The following is a 17,514-nucleotide window of genomic DNA, read 5'->3' as shown; positions in this document are numbered from 1 at the left end:
CCAGTGGTAGTTTAGCCCCCAGGTAGTAAATTACCCCTATATTGGAAAACCATTAGGGCCTCATTGTGTCCGTGAATGAATAAGATCAAGCTTAATTTAATCTCATCTCAAGGTGGGCTTGTTCTGGAGAGTCAGGGTTTGAGACAGCACCTCCTCCCACACCCTTGCACCATGGCTGGGTGCCAAGACCCCATTCAGCACCTTGCTGAGGAACAGCGGGAGCAGAGCACCCAGGGCCCTCCTCCCAGCTGGAAAGGTTGATTTGGGGAAACTTATGTGGCGTCAGTCACCCTGGGGCCGTGTGGAGCTGAACTGCCCCTGAGTTGCTCAAGAACTTTTTTGTCTTGTCTGGGCCCTTTTCTTGGAAGGAAACTCCTGCAGGGGATTAGTGCAGAGTGATTTCTCTCCAGCCCTCTTTCTGGCTGGAAGAACCCTGTCTACTGAAGCTCATCTCTCCAGCCTCCCTTTTAAAGAGACCCCTGTTCAAGGCAGGGCCTGGGGTATCAGTGAGGCCCTCGTGGTGAGGAGTGCTGGGAAAACAGCCAGTTGCCTTTGCTTGGGAAACAAAAGCCCATTTTACACTCAATACACTAGTAGGAAGGTGTTGAAAATGCTCACCCCAGCATCCAGGCACCCATGACAGCAAAGACAACAGAGCCGCCCCGTGTAGATGCGAACATGTTTCTGACAGACTCTGTGTGCATGTGTGTGAGAGGGGCGGGGTACCTAGAATGTGCTAGGTGATTAGCTGTATCAGCCCTCCCCACTTTCCATTTCCCAGATGAGCCTGTATGCCGGTATGACTAGGAAGCAGGGGAGGTGTGCTGGCAGGAAGGAGGGGAATTGCGCGGGGCCGGGAGGCTGGCCTCCTCCCCTGGTGGCCAGGTGGGCTTAAGTTAGATCATGAGCAGCAGCCTTGGGGCCCCGCGGCTCCTCGGAGCTGCAGCTCACACCACCCTAAGGTTTCATTTGTGCTGTTCCTTCCCAACAGGGATTTGAACCCTTGTTGCCTTGGATCCTGGAGGGTTTTCGTCTTCCATTAATAAGCCATCTGATGAACTGAAGTGGTTAAGTTGGGGTCAAATGCGGTTCAGTACCTCCTTGGCATGCTCAGAAGGCTGTGTGTGTAATGCTCGCTGACATGGAGACCGGGGGCGGGGGGGTGGGGAATTGCCTCGCACTGAAGAATTTCCTGGGCCTGGAAGGGGCCTGCAGGTGTTCCAGAAGGAGATGCTCACTTTCTCCATCTTGGTGCCTGCCTGCTTGGGTTAGAGCCAGTGCCAGGGCAACTGCCTTGAGCCTGGTGGTCTTTCTGGCGGGAGCTTCAGCCTCTCACCAAACAGACCCCAAGGGCTGGACAGAGAGGAGCTCTGTTTCCTGCCTGGCCCATGCCTGCCTTCCACCCCTCCTCTGAAACACACACCCAAGGCTCCTGGTCAGGGTTTACGGCTCACAACTGCACTAAATTCACAGCAAATCCTCCTCCTTTTCTGTCTCAAAGCAAGTGGTAGAGATAGAGTTACAGCTCTGAGGAAAGGCCTGGAAAATGTTGTGGAGGCAAAGCCCAGGATCCCTGTCCTGGAGGATGCAAATGGCTCAACTTCAGAGGCACCAGGAACCCAGTTCCCGAGAAAGTGACCCCAGTTGTAAAATAATCAGGTTACTGATAGCACCTGCCCCTGGTTACACGCCATGGATACAGGCGCGTTTCCACCATTTCCCCTCTGGTCTCCCATTTTCTCCTCCTGGGCTGGGCAGCGCTTGGTGCTATTGCTTGCAGAGGAGGAAGGGCCTCAGAACCTGGGTGGAGAGAAACTGAACCTGCCCGTGAATTTTGGACTACAGATAAGAGCAGGGAGGGTTTGGTCAGCTCCTCTCCTGCCCAGAGTCAGGGCTGCCAGATTGGGGTGTGTCCCAGGGGCTGTCTGGCTGCTGTCTGCCTGCCCCTTCTCCCCGCCCCAACTCTTGTGTTCCCTTTTCAGAAGGGCATTTGACCTGATCGCCCTGTGACCCGCAAGTGGCTCAAGTCCTTTGGTGCCTAATAAATGATGGACTTTTGTCAACAGGTGGGCAAGGCTGCAGGCTTCAGGGTGTCCGAAGGTAGAGGTAAGAGGAGCCGGGGGTACTGGCTGGCCAGTCACGTGGGGTCTAGGGAGAGGGGACCTGGAAGTAATGGATTGTACACACTCTTATTTTCTAATGAAAGTTTCATTGAAGTTTGTTTAAAGGAAGAGAAATTAGTAGGCTGAGTTCCCTTGAGATTCCAAAGGGAAAAGCAAGAAGTGCCCGACTTGTGACCTCCGGGCCTGGCCCCTCGTAGCCTGCGCTGGCATCTCCCACAGGTCCCTCAGGCCCGGCTGTGCCCCCCTCTACTCATCGTCCATGGGCTCTGAACTGTGTACTGGTAATTGCCTGTGTAATTGGGCTGCTCCTGGAGCCTGGGCTCAGTGTGAGCTGGTGAGGTTACAGTCTGCCCTCTGCAGCTGGGGGCTCTGCTGTAGCAGGTGGGTGGCAAAGGGGGCTTGGGAAGCCTCTCCCAGGTCAGCCCTGGAAGTGAGGGTGTGGGAGCTAATTCTGATTGGAACTTAAGAGTTTGGCGGGTTTTTTAAGTTAGGTTTAATAAGCTTGATTTCTCACTTAAAAAATTGCTGTATCAGTGGTGTCAGAAGCTTAGCTAGAACCATCACCCACAAAACAGGGATTCATGTGGCAGAGCCTTGGGGGTTGTAGCAACACTCGCTGGGGAGAGCTTGATGGTCACTAGATAACTGGAGAGCGGGTTCCCCAGCCCCCTTCTCTCTCTGCGCTTACAAGTGGGTCAGAATTTTTCTCTGTCCTTCCCTAAATAACAGGGCCCTGCAGGAAAGGAGCCCCGTCACGGTCTCGGTGCCCCTAACATAACACCAGCACATCGTAGTTGCTCCGTAAGTGCGCGTCGACTCATTGACGAGAGTGAGCTGGGTGTGGGGTATGGGTGTAAATATAGCTTCGTCTCCCATGGAGTTTCCTTTGGGTCTCGTTCTGAGACACTTTGTTGTTATTAAGGAGTCTGATTCTTTCGGTTGAAGGGAGGAAGTGTGGTGAGGGGGCCCCTCGGTGTGGTGGACTGTGATGTGGGCTCTGGGCACAGACTGCCTGGGTTCCAGATCCCAGCTCTGCCACTAGCTGCAGTGCCCTTGGGCAGCTGAGGCAGGTCTCCAAGGGGCGGGCACCTGATCTGGAGATAGGCCTGACACGGGTGCCTGCTTTCTCTATGGGGCTGTCGCGAGGAAATCTCCTAACACCCCTGCCGCAGGGCCCCTCGTGTGTGGGCGCTGGGTGCCCTTCGTTATCGGGTGATTGCAACTCAATGTAAAATTTAGCCCACCTCTGCCCAGTTTGACCTGTCAGGGCAGGGAGAAGTGGAGGGGGGCCATTTTGGTGGATAGTTAAGTGATCTGAGCCAGAGAAACCTGAGGCTCTGCATGGGGGCGCCTGGCAGCTGCAGGAGGGGGATGCTGCACGGCAGCAGCCAGGGTCCAGGTTTCATATGGTCTCCATTCAGGAGCTGTGTTCAGTGGGTCCGAGTCCCTGATTGTCAAACTGTTGCCGCGTCCACATTAAACACTGATTATCACGCCAGGCAATTCGGCCAATTTGACTGGTCTCGCTGGCCTTGTCCAGAGAGCATAGAGCCGGGTCCCCGCTCTTGGGAGGACTTAAGGTTTTCTTGGGGAAAGAGAGGCCAGAGAGCCACGGTGCTGCCTGCTGCAGCTGAGTTCTGTGCCTGCCTAAGTGCCAGGGCTGATGGTACAGGCAGGCAGAGGGTGTAAGGAAAGGAACGATGGAGACTGAGCTGGAGTTGATGGAGCCAGGGGGACAGACGTGCGTTCGGAGTTTGGGTTGTGGGACACCGAGGCAGTGCAGGCTTCCAGGTGAGGGGCAGGAAGGAGGGTGCGTCTGGGCCTTCAGGACTGCCCACCTGTGGCTCTGCCACTTGTTAGCTCGTGACCTTGGGCAGGTGCCTTCACCCCTTGGAGCCTCAGCTTCCTCATCTGTAGAATGGGGCTGGTAACTACACCTACCCAGTGGGCCTGTGGTGCACTTGGTACCTGATAAACATTGGCTTCTGTTGTTACTGATTTAAACACTTGCCAAGTGGGGCTAGAATGCGGGAGCCTTCAGTGCTGCACCCAACAGTTCTGACTTTTTCTTGCCCCTCAGTGAGAACCTGTGTGTTTAGTGGAACACTCCTTTCTCTGAGCTGAAGATGGTTGCCCAAGATTATGTGCCCCTTAGGAGGGGACACCCCCGTATGGCTCCACTGCCCACCGCTCACCCATCCCCCGGCCACTGTGGCCTCCGGGCTGCTTGCTGGAACCCACCAGCACGTACGTGCCGGTGTGTGGTGCACTCCCCATGTGGACGCCCCCCAGCAACCTCCCTCACTTCTGCAGGCCTCTGCTCTGTTTGTCCCCTGACCAGTGAGGCTCTTCTTGGCCACCCTGGCAAACACAGTCCTGCAGGTCCCTCTCCCCTCTTATTCTACTTTATTCTGCTTTATTTTGTAGCCCTCATTGCCCCCAATATTATGAGTTTTTCTGCTGATTGTCCATCTCCCCCACTGGACAGTGAGCACCAGGAAGGCCAGGAGTTGTCCACAGCTGAATTTTCCAGCATCTAGAAAGGTGTTGGGCACATAGTAGGTGTTCAGTAAATACTTGTTGAGTAAATGGACGGAGCATTTTGAGTAAGTGTTACTCCCAGATGTGAACAGAATACTTGGTCCTTTAAACCATGAGTGTTTCGTCAATACCCAAGGGCCAGGAGAGGGCCTTCCTGTTTCAGCAGGGACTTCAGGTCATACCCTGAGCACAGTGACCCCTGGGCAGCCAGGAAGGAGCCAGGGCCCCAAGCGAGGATGGCCCAGTTCCTGGCTCCCAGAACCTCTGTGGCCCTCTCTACCCCTCCAGGGGTCCTTCTCCCCACCTGCCTGCCACCCCTCACTCTGGGTCCTGTCCTGTTAGCGTAGGGAGAGTCCGTGTTGCCCTTTGTGCAGAGAGAAGCTTTTGAACGTGTGTCTCTCCCTCCGGGTGTGAGAACACAGTCGGAGTGAGTGTGTGAGTGAGCGTGCTTGTGTATGAGGAGCAGGGCGGCCTGTGGGAGGGAAGCAGAGTGCGTGCGTGTGTGGGGAGAGGGCACGAGAGCACATGTGGTCCCCGTCCCCTGAGGCTCTGGCCATGCTGCGTGGGGACCCCTGAGCTGGGCGGAGCTGGTGTTCTGGCCCGGCTTGCGTCCTCGTCCTCCTGATTCAGCCGCAGAGGGTGCACACTCGTGCTGCACAGAAGCTGTAAATTCCAGGAAACTCCCTGCCAGCCGCGCTGGTGGGGGAGGGAGTGAGGATAATCCACGCTGGTTCCTTAGCACTTGGAGAGCAGATGTGTCTGCCTCGGACAGCAGCAGAAGAAAGTTCAAACCAAAGTGTGTTTGCTCTCTGTAAAAGAGACCTCTGTGAGGGGCCCCTGGAGGGAGGCCTTTGGGGGGTAGTGCTCTGCCAGAGGTCCTTACTGGGGGCCCACAGAGGCCATTGTATCTTGCTGGGGGAGGGGAAGGGGCAAAGCCAGAGCTCCAGGGTGTGGGAGCCGCTGGGTCATCTTTCTTGCGTTTTACCGCCAGCTCCCAAACACAGTTGCTTGCTGCCCCTGAAAGAGGCTGGGCCAGGAGGAGGTGGGGTCCCTTCCCACTGGAGGGCTGGGTTGAAGGGGCCCCGCCCCGGGGGTTCCCGGATGACTGGCCAAGGGCTCACTGAAGCCAGCGAGGGGAGAGGAGGCAGGCGTGGTCCTCTCCAGCAGGCCCTCCGGCTGTTTGGAAGGCCCTGGCGGTCCCCCAGGCCCTTGAGCCGAACCCCCTTTGCGGTCTGAGCCGAACCCTCGCCTGCCCCACCCCCTTTCTTCTCTATACTTCTGGGGCTGGGCTTTTCAGCTCTGGAAGCCGCCCAAGAGCATATCTTTGAAGCACAGCAAAGGTTAGGAAGGAGGAAGACAGAAATGTCCTCTGGGCTGGGGGAGTGGGAGAAAGGAATTCCATGCATGCTCCACGGGAGTCGGGCAGCAGGCGTGGTGGGCGTGATCAGCCTGGCCTCCGTGGTGCCCGGCGTGTCCTGCTGCCCACTTCTGCTCGCCTGGCCCTGCGTGGAGTGAGCCCTCGTCCCTGGACTGTGGGCAGGGAGTGGGGAGCAGTGGCCCTTGTTTACGGTGGTTGCTTCAGCCTTGGCTCACAGGGGTAAGAGCCAGGCCCTGCTATCCGCCCCTACAGGATGCGAAACCTCGTAATTGTCTTCAATCACAGACAGCGCCGGCCCTCAGACAGGAACCAGAGCCCGAGCCACTTCCATGGGAGGGTAGGGGGAGCAACCCAGCCCCCACTGCAAGGTTTGGGGGTGCCCTACAGCCTTTGGGGGCACCTCCAAACGCCCACGGGCCCTGGGGTTCACCCAGAATGCTGCCGAGGGGCTGCAGAGAGCCCGTCCCTGTTGAACGCCCACCTTCTTTGTCCCTGATCAGGATGAAACTTCTGTGAGCAGTGAAGATTTTGATATGAACGACTCCACATGGATGTCAGCTGACCCACACCTGGCCTCCAGCCTGAGTCCCAGCCAGGAGGAGAGGATGCGGAGCCCGCAGAACCTCCACAGCCAAGAGGACGGTGAGTGTCCCTTTGTGGCCGGTGGGGGAGGGGCTGTGTCCCCGCCTGCAGGGTCCTAGGAATCCCTGGGGGTAGGGGTAGGGGTAGAATCCGGGCTGGAGCCTCTGGGGGCGGCCGGGCCCAGGCTGACAGCTGCCCCCAGTGTTCTCAGCGTCTCCACAGGCCTCACTGCCCCAGCCCCTAGTTCCAGGGAGGGCAGTTGTTCCTCCCGAAGGTGAAGGGCTCAGAGCTCTTTGGGGATTGGCAGCCTGATGGTGTCCTGCCTGTTTGCTCTGATGCTCACGGGCTGGTGGGATATGGATTTCGAAGTCATCACGGTTCAGGTCTGGGAAGGTTAACAGTGTGCCTGACCCGGAACAGTCCAGCTGCCCAGTAACGAAAACAAGAGCTGGGCTTCTGTGGCCTGGATGTGCGGCTACAGGACCAGGGTCCCTGCCTTTTCCCTGGTGAGCGAGCAGGCAGTATGCTTGTCCACGTGTGTGCCCAGCCCCTTGGGATGAGAGGTGGTCTGGTGAGGAGCTGTCCAGACTCTGCCCTGACCCTGGCCCCCATCACCCGCCAGGGCCTGCCAGCCAGTCTTCTCTTGCCTCCCTTGGAACACAGGCTCCTTTCTTGGGGTGGGAGCGCTGGGGTCAGAGTCACACCCCAGGGGTCCACTCTGGCGCTCCCACGCTGAGCCCCGGGGCTGGGCTCTGGGACTCCGGTGCCTGCCTCAGTTAGATGCGGTTGTGGGCGTGGGGTGGCACCTGTAGTCACAGCATCCCAGAAGGGCCGGGCTCTGCTCTCCCAGAGGAGGTGCTTGGGGGTGGGGGATGAGCTGGAGAGAACTGGGGTGTACAGCTGCAATTAGGAGGGGTCGAAGGTCGGGGCCTGGAATGTGGGCGGGAGGTGCAGGGTTAAAAAGGGGTGTAATGTTAACTCTGTGAAACGGTTTAGCCTTAAAGAGTAAATAAGGGGTAGGAGCCTTGCAGTTTGGGTCAAAGTTCGTCTCCATGGCGGAACCCGCGTGCCTGCCTCCCCACAGCCCTCCCAGGCCTGAATCCGGCTTTGTCTGGGAGGAGACCCAGCCGGGAGGCCGCTGGGGTGGCTGCGCCTGCCTGGGGCTGGGGAGCCCAGGGTGTGGTTCTGTGAGGAGTGGGGTGCGAGGCTGCTGGGAAAGAAAAGGTTTTTGTCCCTTGACGCCGCATGAGGTCAGCACGACCCCCTCGTGCTGCGAGCCTCCCAGACCCTCCCAGACTGATACCGCCTTCCAGCTCCAGCGTTCCCGCAGGTGGGGAGCTGGGTGGGGGCAGCGCATGCTCTCGGGGGGCTCTGGGGCCGGGACGTGCCCAGCAGCTGCCCTTCTGCCTCATCTGAGCTGACTGAGGGCCACAGCCAAAGGCCACACCGAGGGCCACACCAGCAAAGCTCAGCCCAAGGCTGTCATTTACACCTTCCCAGGAAGGATCCAGAGCATTTATTTTTAAAAACCCCAGAGTAGGGCTTCCTTGGTGGCGCAGTGGTTGAGAGTCCGCCTGCCGATGCAGGGGACACGGGTTCGTGTCCCGGTCCGGGAAGATCCCACATGCCTCGGAGCGGCTGGGCCCATGAGCCATGGCCGCTGAGCATGCGCGTCTGGAGCCTGTGCTCCGCAACGGGAGAGGCCATGACAGTGAGGGGCCTGCGTACCGCAAAAACAAACAAACAAACAAAACCACCCAGAGTGGTAGGACTGAATGGGGGCCATAGTCCCCCAACTTATTCTCAAAAAACTTGTGTTATTGTTGCTTACAACCACCCTTTGGCTGGGGGTGGGGTGGGGGTGTGTCTCAGCTCTGTCAGAGACACTTTCCAGGGAGATATGGTGATTTGGGGGGGCCTCCAGGATCAGGTAGCAGAAGGGGGTGTTTCTGTGGGGTTTACAGGGCTTCCTCAGCCACGGAGGCTAATGGGGTCAGTGTGTCCTGCAGCCGGTCCCGCAGGAGCCAGGTGGGGGCGCCAACCCCGGTGTGTGTCGTCACAGGTGTCCCCCACCCCTCCGGCCACCCAGGTCCCTCCTGACTGGGTGCTGGGGCCGGGGAAGGCTGGCCCGCTGACAGGACGAGGGTGTTTATCAGGGCAGGCAGCCAGAGCTGGAGACAGGGAGGATGGTGTTGACCACGATACCATCGATTTAATTATTTCATCAGAGGCTGTGTCTGGAGGCTGTGGGTTGACGTGCTGGCCAGAGGCCGACCCAGACCCAGTGCAGGGGGTCGCAGGCTTTGAGAGACCGGCTGGCTTGGTCTCTGCCACCCTTCTGGTCCTAGATCTGGTGGTGACTCCTGTGTCTGTCCAGACCAGTGGGCTCCCAAAGCTGGGCGCAGACCCGGCCTGGAGTCCTTGGCCAGCCCTCCAGCCCTCCCTCTGAAGGTGTCTGCAGTGTAGACGTGAGCTGAGATCCCGCTCCCATCAGTGAATCGGTGGGAGACCGTTGGGTGCTTCAGGGTATTCTCATGTCCCCTGTTGTTAAAGAAGGACTGGGCAGGGACAGGCCAAGCAGGGGCTCTGTGTGCATCCAGGCACAGTGCTCCATGGTCTCTACTCCCTTCTCATGTGCCTTCATCCAGAAGCTTCCCCAACACCCCCGACCCCCAGGATGGCTTGGTGCTCGGTCTCTGGCCCTCAGTCCTCCATCTGGGGTCCTCAGTCTGAGGCCCCCACTGTGAGCTCTGCAAGGGGCAGACCACGTGGATCTTGCTCTCTGCTCTGTCCCCCGTGACTCTGGCTGCATGCCTGGCATGTCATAGGGGCCTGCTGCATGTTTGTTGCCCGAATGAATAAAGGAACAAACATTTATTGAGGCCTACCCCCGAGCACACCATCCAGAGGGGATAGAGGTCTGCCCTCGCCAAGTCGGGTTCTTTGTTTCTGAGGATACCCCCCAGTCTGAGCACCTGGGTCTTTTCCTTTAGCCAGAAAGTGTGGGGACTCCCAAGGCCGTGCCAGGGGGGCAGCATCCCACCCCTGCTGGTCAGGGATACAGCCAGAGCGTTTCAAGAAACCAGGCAGTTTGCACAGACTCACAGCTGTTGGTGGATGTGTTGGGGCCCTCCTCTTCCTCCAACGCCTCCTCCTCCCCCTTTTTCACATTTTAGCAAAGGCAGATAAGGGCTGGGCCTTGGCAGGGCAGGTCCCATGGCCGAGACCCGGAATGAATCAGGCCAGTTCTCACTCCTGGGAGCTTGTCTGAGGTTCAGCAGGTGTGGGAGTGTGCTGGCCACGAACACAAACACGGTTGTGCTTTTGTCCCCAAGGCTGCCACTGCCTGCGAGGCCTCACTTCACAGATCTCTTTCACGGGTCCCGTTCCTGGCTTCTTGAAATCACAGCATCGGGTGCTTTGGCCGGGGAACCCCATGGTGTTTCCTCATTGGCGGCTGGAGCTGCTGTGGGTGAGCACAGGGCTCTTGTCCCGTCTCAGGGGAGGGAACTGTTGATCAGTGAGAGAACTTGGGTGATCTGGCCAGAGTCGGGAGGGGTTGCCAAGGCTGCTCCCCTCCTCTTTCCTCTTTGGCAGACGTCGAGGTCGTGTGTGAGGTTCCCCAGAAGATGGGACTGAGAGCCTGGGAACCAGAGGAGGCTGTCCTTCCAAACTCAGAGCACTACCTTCTCTGAGTCGTGATCCAGGGCTGCGTGATCCAGGCTGTTCCCACCAATGCCTGCGGCCCACGTACAGCCAGGTCCCCTCCAGACCCGCCACTAAACCCCAGCTGAGGCTTTGGGCTTGCTTTTGAGTCCACACAGAGCCCTGGTCTCATCATAGGTGCCTGGAAAAACACCCAGGAGCTGCATTTGGGGGGTGGAAAGGAGGACAGTTGGAAGAAGCCAACTGTTGAGACTCTTGTCCAGAGACACGGTGGTCTGGCATTGACTTAGGACCAAACAGCACATCCATCTGTAGTTATGCTCCGTCAGTGGGATTATCTGTTTGATGACCGTCTCTTCCCCAGATACCGACTAAGCACCCTGGGAGCCAGTTCCCTGGTGCCCAGCATATCACCTGGCACAGAGCAAATGAGGGAGAGTGTCTGTTAAATGAATGAGTGAAAGCGGGCCCAGGCCGGGCAGGTGAGCCATCAGGCTGCTGGACGTCCGATGCATGGCCAGGCCAGGGCCCTCTCCTTCCATTTCCCCTTGATGTGCTTCACCAGGCCTCTTGCTCTGCCTCTTCCTGAGCGGAAAATGTGAGGCCTGGCCTCCAGAAGGGATGCGGGGGGTGGGGAGTGGACATTACTCACCTTCCGGGCAGACAGGAAGTCACCGCCAGGGCAGAACCGAGGGTCCTGCTTCTGTCTTCCTTCAGGGTCATTGGGGTTTGCTGGGCAGGAGCTGTGGGGCATCTGGGGGGCCTCTTGTTTGTGCCTCTCACATGAGAGGCTCCTCCAGCCTTGGGTCTCTGGGACCCACTGAACCTGGGAGCTTCCCTCCCTCCAGGGACATGGTGCCAGCGCTTTCTGCCTGCAGACCGGACGTCTGGAGTCTCTCCTCCAGTGGCCATCACCACGTCTTGAGGCTGGACCAAGGCTCTGAGGGTCCTGGCTTAAGCCTTTGGTTCTTTCAGGGCTCTCCACCAGTTTTGTCACATGAATATCAAGCCCTGTGGCCTGGGAGGCTGATAACCCCTCGCCCCTTCAAGGAACCTGCAGGAGAGGGACAGGCATACAGAACGTGGGATCCCTGCCAGGTTATAAGCTTTCTGAGGGCAGGAGATGTGTCTTTGAAGAAACGTATCTTATTTTTTACCTTATTTCACAAGTATTGCATTCATTGTAGAAAACAGAAAAAAAAAAAAAAAAAAACAGGAGCAAAAGAAAAAAAAATGACAGTTACCGATGTTACCAGTGCTATTTTTCTTAGTCTTTTCTGTGTATATAATCGAAGTCATTTCCTTTAACAAAAAAAGAAAAAAAAGTGGGGGGAGGGATCGTGTCATGTTGGACCCACGTTTTTTTCCACGTGGTGCCTCGTCTCTCCCCATCGATGATATGGCTTTTTTTTTTTTTTTTTTTTTTTTTTTTGGCGGTACGCGGGCCTCTCACTGTTGTGGCCTCTCCTGTTGCGGAGCACAGGCTCCGGACGCACAGGCTCAGCGGCCATGGCTCACGGGCCCAGCTGTTCCGCGGCATGCGGGATCTTCCCGGACCAGGGCACGAACCCGTGTTCCCTGGACTGTCAACCACTGCGCCACCAGGGAAGCCCTGATATGGCATTTTTAAAGGTTGTCTGATCATCCCAGTGACTGGAGGTCCCATTCCTGAGGCCACTGTTTGCTCAGCTCTGCGCTGGTGGCAGGTTGGCTGCGACCCTGTGAGCTCAGAGCTGTGACTAGGCCTGACCTGCAGAGGGAGAGGTAACTTGCCCAGAGACTCCAAGTGGCCACAAGGGTATCTCTGACTCCAGAGCCTATGTTTGGGCCACTCATGGGGAAGGACATCCCAGCCCCCCTTTTCTGTTGTCACAAACAGTGCGGCACGGAGCAGCCTCAGGGCCGAGTGTCCTCTTGTGGGCTTTATCCCCAGCCCTCAGCTCAGAGCAGGTGCCCAGCAAATGGCTCTTGAGAAGCTAGTGGCAGAGATGGGGACCAGCGGAAGCCTCTCGGAGGAGGCTGCATTGTGATGTCGAAGGCAGGTGTTCAACAGCCTGGGAAGCTTGGGCAGCCTCCTCCTGAGGAGGAGGCTGAGAAGGGAGGAAGATGCTACATGCCAGAGTTGGGGATTTCCTGGGTCACATGTCTCCAGAAGCTCCCTGTGGCCCCAAGCTTCAGCCAGGAGAGAGGGCCCAGGCCAGGCGAGGTGCTGGTGTGCGAGGGATCCGGGAGGAAGGAGAGAGGTGAAGCCGCCTCTGTGGGCCCAGGGTCTCTCCCGGACACGGCCCCCTGCCGGCAGCCCCTGGTACCTTGCCGTGGCTCTCCCGAGCAGGTCCTGGCCTACCCTGGTCCTGCAGTGCGGTCTTAAGCAAGTTGTTCACCTCTGATCCCTGGCTGCCGTCTGTAGCGTGGCCTGCGTGACTGCAGCCATTAATCCTGGTGTGTCTCAGGAGCCCTTTGTGAGAAGACCAAGGCTTCCTGCCTCCTGGCTCTTGCTGCCCTTGGGTGTGGCACTCCACTACCCAGACACACAAACTGGGCAGCAGCAGGGCCGGTCACCTGGGGAGCAGGTGTGCGACTTGCTTGCCCAGGGCTCGGTATTTACAGCAGTGCCGCCTCCCCTGTCCTCACCCACCTGGGCCTCCCTCCCCTGTCTCCACGGAGGGTGGGTCTGCACGGGGAGTGTGCCCTAACCCCAGCCACGGTGAGCCAGCGCAGGCTAGATTCTGCCTCTGCTCCCTGTCTGCTGTGTGGCCTGGGGCCAATCCCTCCCCATCACTGGATGGCGGGGTGAGGACTGGACAGTGTGTGGACAGGGAAGTCTGGGTGAACGGAGATGGAATCGTTTCCTCTCAGGTGGCCAAGCAGCTGCTGGAGGCTCTGCTGCAGAGCCGGAGGCTGGGGTCCGTGGCCAACTGGCACTGACAGGCTGAGGGGGGCTGTAGGTGGGTCAGGAGTCCGCCTCACTTTACCCCATCCACCCGACCCTTCACTGCCCCACGCGCTCCAGTCCTGTCTCCTCATCCGTCCAGGTCTTTCTTGATCCCTTCTGCCCACTGCGCCCTGTGGGGTTCTGACCACGGCTTTCTTTACAAGCTCGCGGCTTGGGCACCCACAGCTTGCTCTAGCATCTCCTGAGTTCCTGTCCCACTCACCACCCACATGGGCCAGGGCCCGCTGGGGGACCTTACGTCTCCCAGGATCCTGCTCCCTGATCTGCAAACCCCAGACCCGTCCCAAGCTCCCTCACTGATGGGCAGCCCCACGGGCAGCTGCAAGTTAGCTCTTCTGTCCCAGGAGAAGGCTCCCGGGCAGCAGCTTAGCTCCTGTGTGCTGGCCACTGTGCCGGGCGCTGAGGATGCCACGGGAGTGTTTCCTGCCGGGGGTGGAAGCTGCTTGTGCAAGGGAAGAGGCAAGAGGCTGTACTGCGAGTGGGGTTGGGGCCAGGCCAGGCAGGCTCGGAGACAGTCACCCGCAGTTACCCCTGAGCCTCAGCCACTTCTCGTGTTCTCTGCGCATGGTACCCACCCTCCCACGGGCCCACCCCTGCGGTTGGAGCAGCTGTCTCCCCAGCCGGGACCCCAGGGCTTCACAGCCTGCTGCAGCCTGCTCACCGTGGACCCAGCCCTCGTTGCTGGGCATCCTCCCTGGTCACTGCCACATGGTGGTGGGGGACTGTGGCCCCTTCACAGTGGCCTCCCTGGGATGGCTTCCTGCAGTGGGCTTTTAAACTGAGCCTCCTCCCCCCCACACCTGATCTTGGTCCTGACTCCACCTCTCTCAGGTGAGACTGGAAGCTGTGTCTGGGCCTTATTTTCTGGCTACAGGTCACATACTCCCTCCTTCTAGAGCAGTAGCTCTTTGCTCCTATTCAAGGCTCCAAACATCCACACCGGATGGAGAGAGGCAGTGGCGGTGGCGGCCTCCTGCCCCCGCCCCCTAACCCCAGAACTAGGGCCCAAGCCCTTCCGGGATTGGCCGTGGGCCACCCTGCCAGGCCCGGGTCACAGGAAAGTGTCCATCATCAGCTGGGCTGCAGGCGGCACAGACAATGCTGGGCTGTCCTGGCCTCCTGCCGCTGCGGGGTAAGGGAGGCTGGGAGACAGCACCGAGAGATCCCTTTATCCCCGGAGCAGGCCAGGGCTGCGCAGGCCTGGCCTTGTGCAGGCTGCCGGGGTCTTAGGCCCTCACAGGCCCCCAGACGCCTGGAGGGGGCATAGGGCAGGACACGCTCCAGGGCCCTAGAGGTAAAGTTCACCTGCTGAGAAAGGGAGAGGGAGATTCCCCTGACACCTGGAAGGTTCGCCTAGGCCTGCTGAGCCATCGGGGTGTCAGAGCCCTGCTCCCCGCTTCCCCCCTCCCCAGCCCAGGACACGTGGAAACCCAACTGCCTCTTGCCCCTCTGTGGAGGCAGGCCTGCTGTTCTGGAGAGGAGGCCGGGGGAGGGGTGTGTCGGAGAGACATCGCCACCCGAGCCTGTCCACAGGCGACGTTCCCAGGAACCAGGAAGTGACCGGGGCCGCGCTGGCGTGATCACTCTGACCTAAGGGCTGGGATGCACCGAACCCAGACGGGCTTCCTGGCCGGCTGGCAGAAGGCCTGCCAGGCCCTCAGAAGCCACCCACAAGCACACAGGCTCTGGGGCTAGGGCCCTGCCCCATGAATCATTCACACATGGTTGCCCGAAGTGGCTCTCTTTGCTCTCAGAACACATCGTTTGTTTTGGGGTTGGGGTGAGGGGGTACAGGGGACATCTCAGCCAGAGATTTGCATTGAATTAGCATTGAAGGCTCACTGCCTGTGTTTGGCCTTGAGGGTGGGGCCAGGGAGACTGTCGGGCCTGGGAAGACCCAGGCAGTCCATATTGGGAGTGTTTTCCCCCGGGGCACATTGGGCCAGGATATGTTGGGGAGGACTGCCAGAAAGTGGGACAGTGGCAGGGGTGGGGGCTGTCCCATAGTACAGATGGGCAAATCGAGGCCAAGAGAAGAAAGAGCATGAGGGGTGGGTGCTTCGGGGAATCAGGCAGCACTGGGGCTCATCTGTGCTCTTCCATTCACACTGTGTGACAGCCGATGACTTCCCCCTGGGATCCTCTGGTTCCTTCCTGATGTCTGTTCGGGGGGTGGTTGTGCAAATCAGGCACGATGAGTCTGCCCGGCGCCTGCCACATACTTGGCGTCCACCCCCACCGAAGGCGGCGCCTGCCCCCCAGTGCCCCGCCCCCAGCCCTGCTCAGGCCACCTGCCCCAAGACCCCAACTCTCATCTGCAACTTGGACACCTCTCTAGGGGCTGAGACCCCAGGGTCCCTGCACTGAGCGAAATGATTTCAGTTTTAGGGGGAAATCACCAAAATCTGGGTCTGCGCTAACATGGGAGCCACAGACCGCTATCTGAAAGGGCTCGTGCAAATTGAGGTGTACCGTGTAAAATACACACTGAGTTTCAAAGACTTTGTATGAAAAAAGGATGTAAGGTATCTCAGATTGAACACGGTATTCATTGAAATGATAATATTTTGGATATATTGGGTTAAATAAAGTAGTTTATTAAAATTCATTCCACTTGTTTTTTTTTTTTTACATTTTTTAATGTGGCTACTAGAAAACGGACAATTCCGCAGGTGGCTCGCATTACGTTTCTGTTGGACAGCGCCGCTCCGGACTCCGAGGGCCTCAGGTGTTGATACCAGCTTCAGGAATGAGTCATAAAAGGGCAGGAAGGTAGATGCTGTGGAATAGAGGTGCTGGGGGTGTTAGGGGGCAGGAGTGCAGGGGATGGGGAGCAGGGGCTGGACCAGGCCTTTGGAACCACAGGGATGGAGCGCGGTAGCACTCAGGAGAGGCAGCTAGGTGGGCACCGGGGTCCGAAGGCAGGCTGTGGGGCAGATGCCCGGCGTGGCCCCACCGCCCAGGATGGTGGAGTCCCAGTGACACTGCCTCACCCAACTCCTCGGTGTCCCCCGTTTGACCCCAGGGCCCTCTTCCGGGAGGAAGAGCTGGGTAAGCCTGCCAGGAGCCAGGTGCTCCTGGGAACTATGCATCATGTCAACACAGCCTGGCCACTGGCCTTTGTCAGAGCGGAGGCCGGCCCTGGCGAGGCGTGCACCCCAAATTCGGAGCAGAGTCAGGGCCCCCGGACTGCAGCCCGAAGCCACGTGGCAGGGGGGAGGCGGGGCTGGCTCTTCCACATCCTGGGGGCCGCCAGGCCGCGGTGGGGCTATAGCTCCAGCACTCTCCCCTCCCTGCCTCCTCTGGGCCCGTGTCCTGTGTGTGTGAATTATCGACGCCCCCTCCTCTCCCCTGCCTGGAAGCCCGCCGAGGAGGGGGTGCTTCCTGCGGCAGCCCAGCCGCACCTCTGGCCACAGCGGGCAGCCTGCAGCGGGCACTCTGGGCTGGCGGGGCCGTGCGCCCGGCCCGTGGTCCCAGGGCCGGCGGACCTTCACGCTCTTGCCCAGCCCTCCTCGCGAGCCTGCGAGGGTCGCCTCTGGGAGAGGGCACCACTGGCTGTGGCCCCAGAGCCTGGTGTGGCGATTGGCGGCTCGCACAGAGCCGGGCTTGTGCGGACTGCGGGGCGCTGGCGCCCACATAAGGGCATTGTTTGCCGAGGTAAAAGGGGTTTTTGTCTCCTTCTGGAGACTGGACAGAAGGAGGAACAATTTCCCCCATTCATCACTAATTCCCCCATTTGAATAGCAGCGCATTGCCCCACGTTACATAGATGGGCACGCAGTCCTCCCCTGCCCATAGGCATTCCGGGCACAGGTGGTGGGCCCTGTGTCCTGCCCAGACCGGGGAGCTGCCCTTCGCCGGAGCCAGGGAGGCCTGGTTTTGTGGAAATGCTCGGGAGGGGTGCATTCCCGCCGCTTCCCTGTGGCCCCGCACTGCCCTTTTCCCTGTCACTGCAGTCACAGGCTGGGGGCAGTCCTGTCCTGCTGGCATTGTTCGGGGCTCCGGCTGGCCGGCCGTGGGTGGGGTGCCCACCCTGGAGGGGCCTCCTGGCACGGCTGCACACATAGGGACCAGGTGGAGACAAGAGGGTCACTTCCAGCTCCGTGTCCCGTGCCTGGAGGCCTGCACCCCCCGGAAGGCCCGACTCCCGCACTCCGTGTACTGGGCCCTTGGTGCCCATGGGGCCATCTGGGTTCTTTCACAGGGTCATAAAGTGTCAGAGCCCAAGAGGGCGTCAGCGGCAACTCCCTAGACTGCAGATAAGAGGAGCC

The 17,514-nt window shown here is 59.1% G+C and overlaps 1 protein-coding gene across 3 annotated transcripts in view; it reads left to right on the top strand.

The window, feature by feature from the left end:
- Positions 1-17,514, top strand: part of NOL4L (nucleolar protein 4 like) — a 130,630-nt gene that overhangs the window by 94,005 nt on the left and 19,111 nt on the right. For all 3 annotated transcript variants that reach the window (XM_059038243.2, XM_067012365.1, XM_059038244.2), the window contains one exon: positions 6,543-6,684. In XM_059038243.2, coding sequence (XP_058894226.1) covers positions 6,543-6,684 — 142 coding nt within the window. The remainder of the gene's footprint in view (positions 1-6,542; positions 6,685-17,514) is intronic.

This window comes from Kogia breviceps, chromosome 14 (assembly GCF_026419965.1).
Source record: "Kogia breviceps isolate mKogBre1 chromosome 14, mKogBre1 haplotype 1, whole genome shotgun sequence".
Taxonomy (NCBI): domain Eukaryota; kingdom Metazoa; phylum Chordata; class Mammalia; order Artiodactyla; family Physeteridae; genus Kogia; species Kogia breviceps.
The sequence above is the reverse complement of the archived record's forward strand: the minus strand, read 5'-3'. Positions and strand labels throughout refer to the sequence as shown.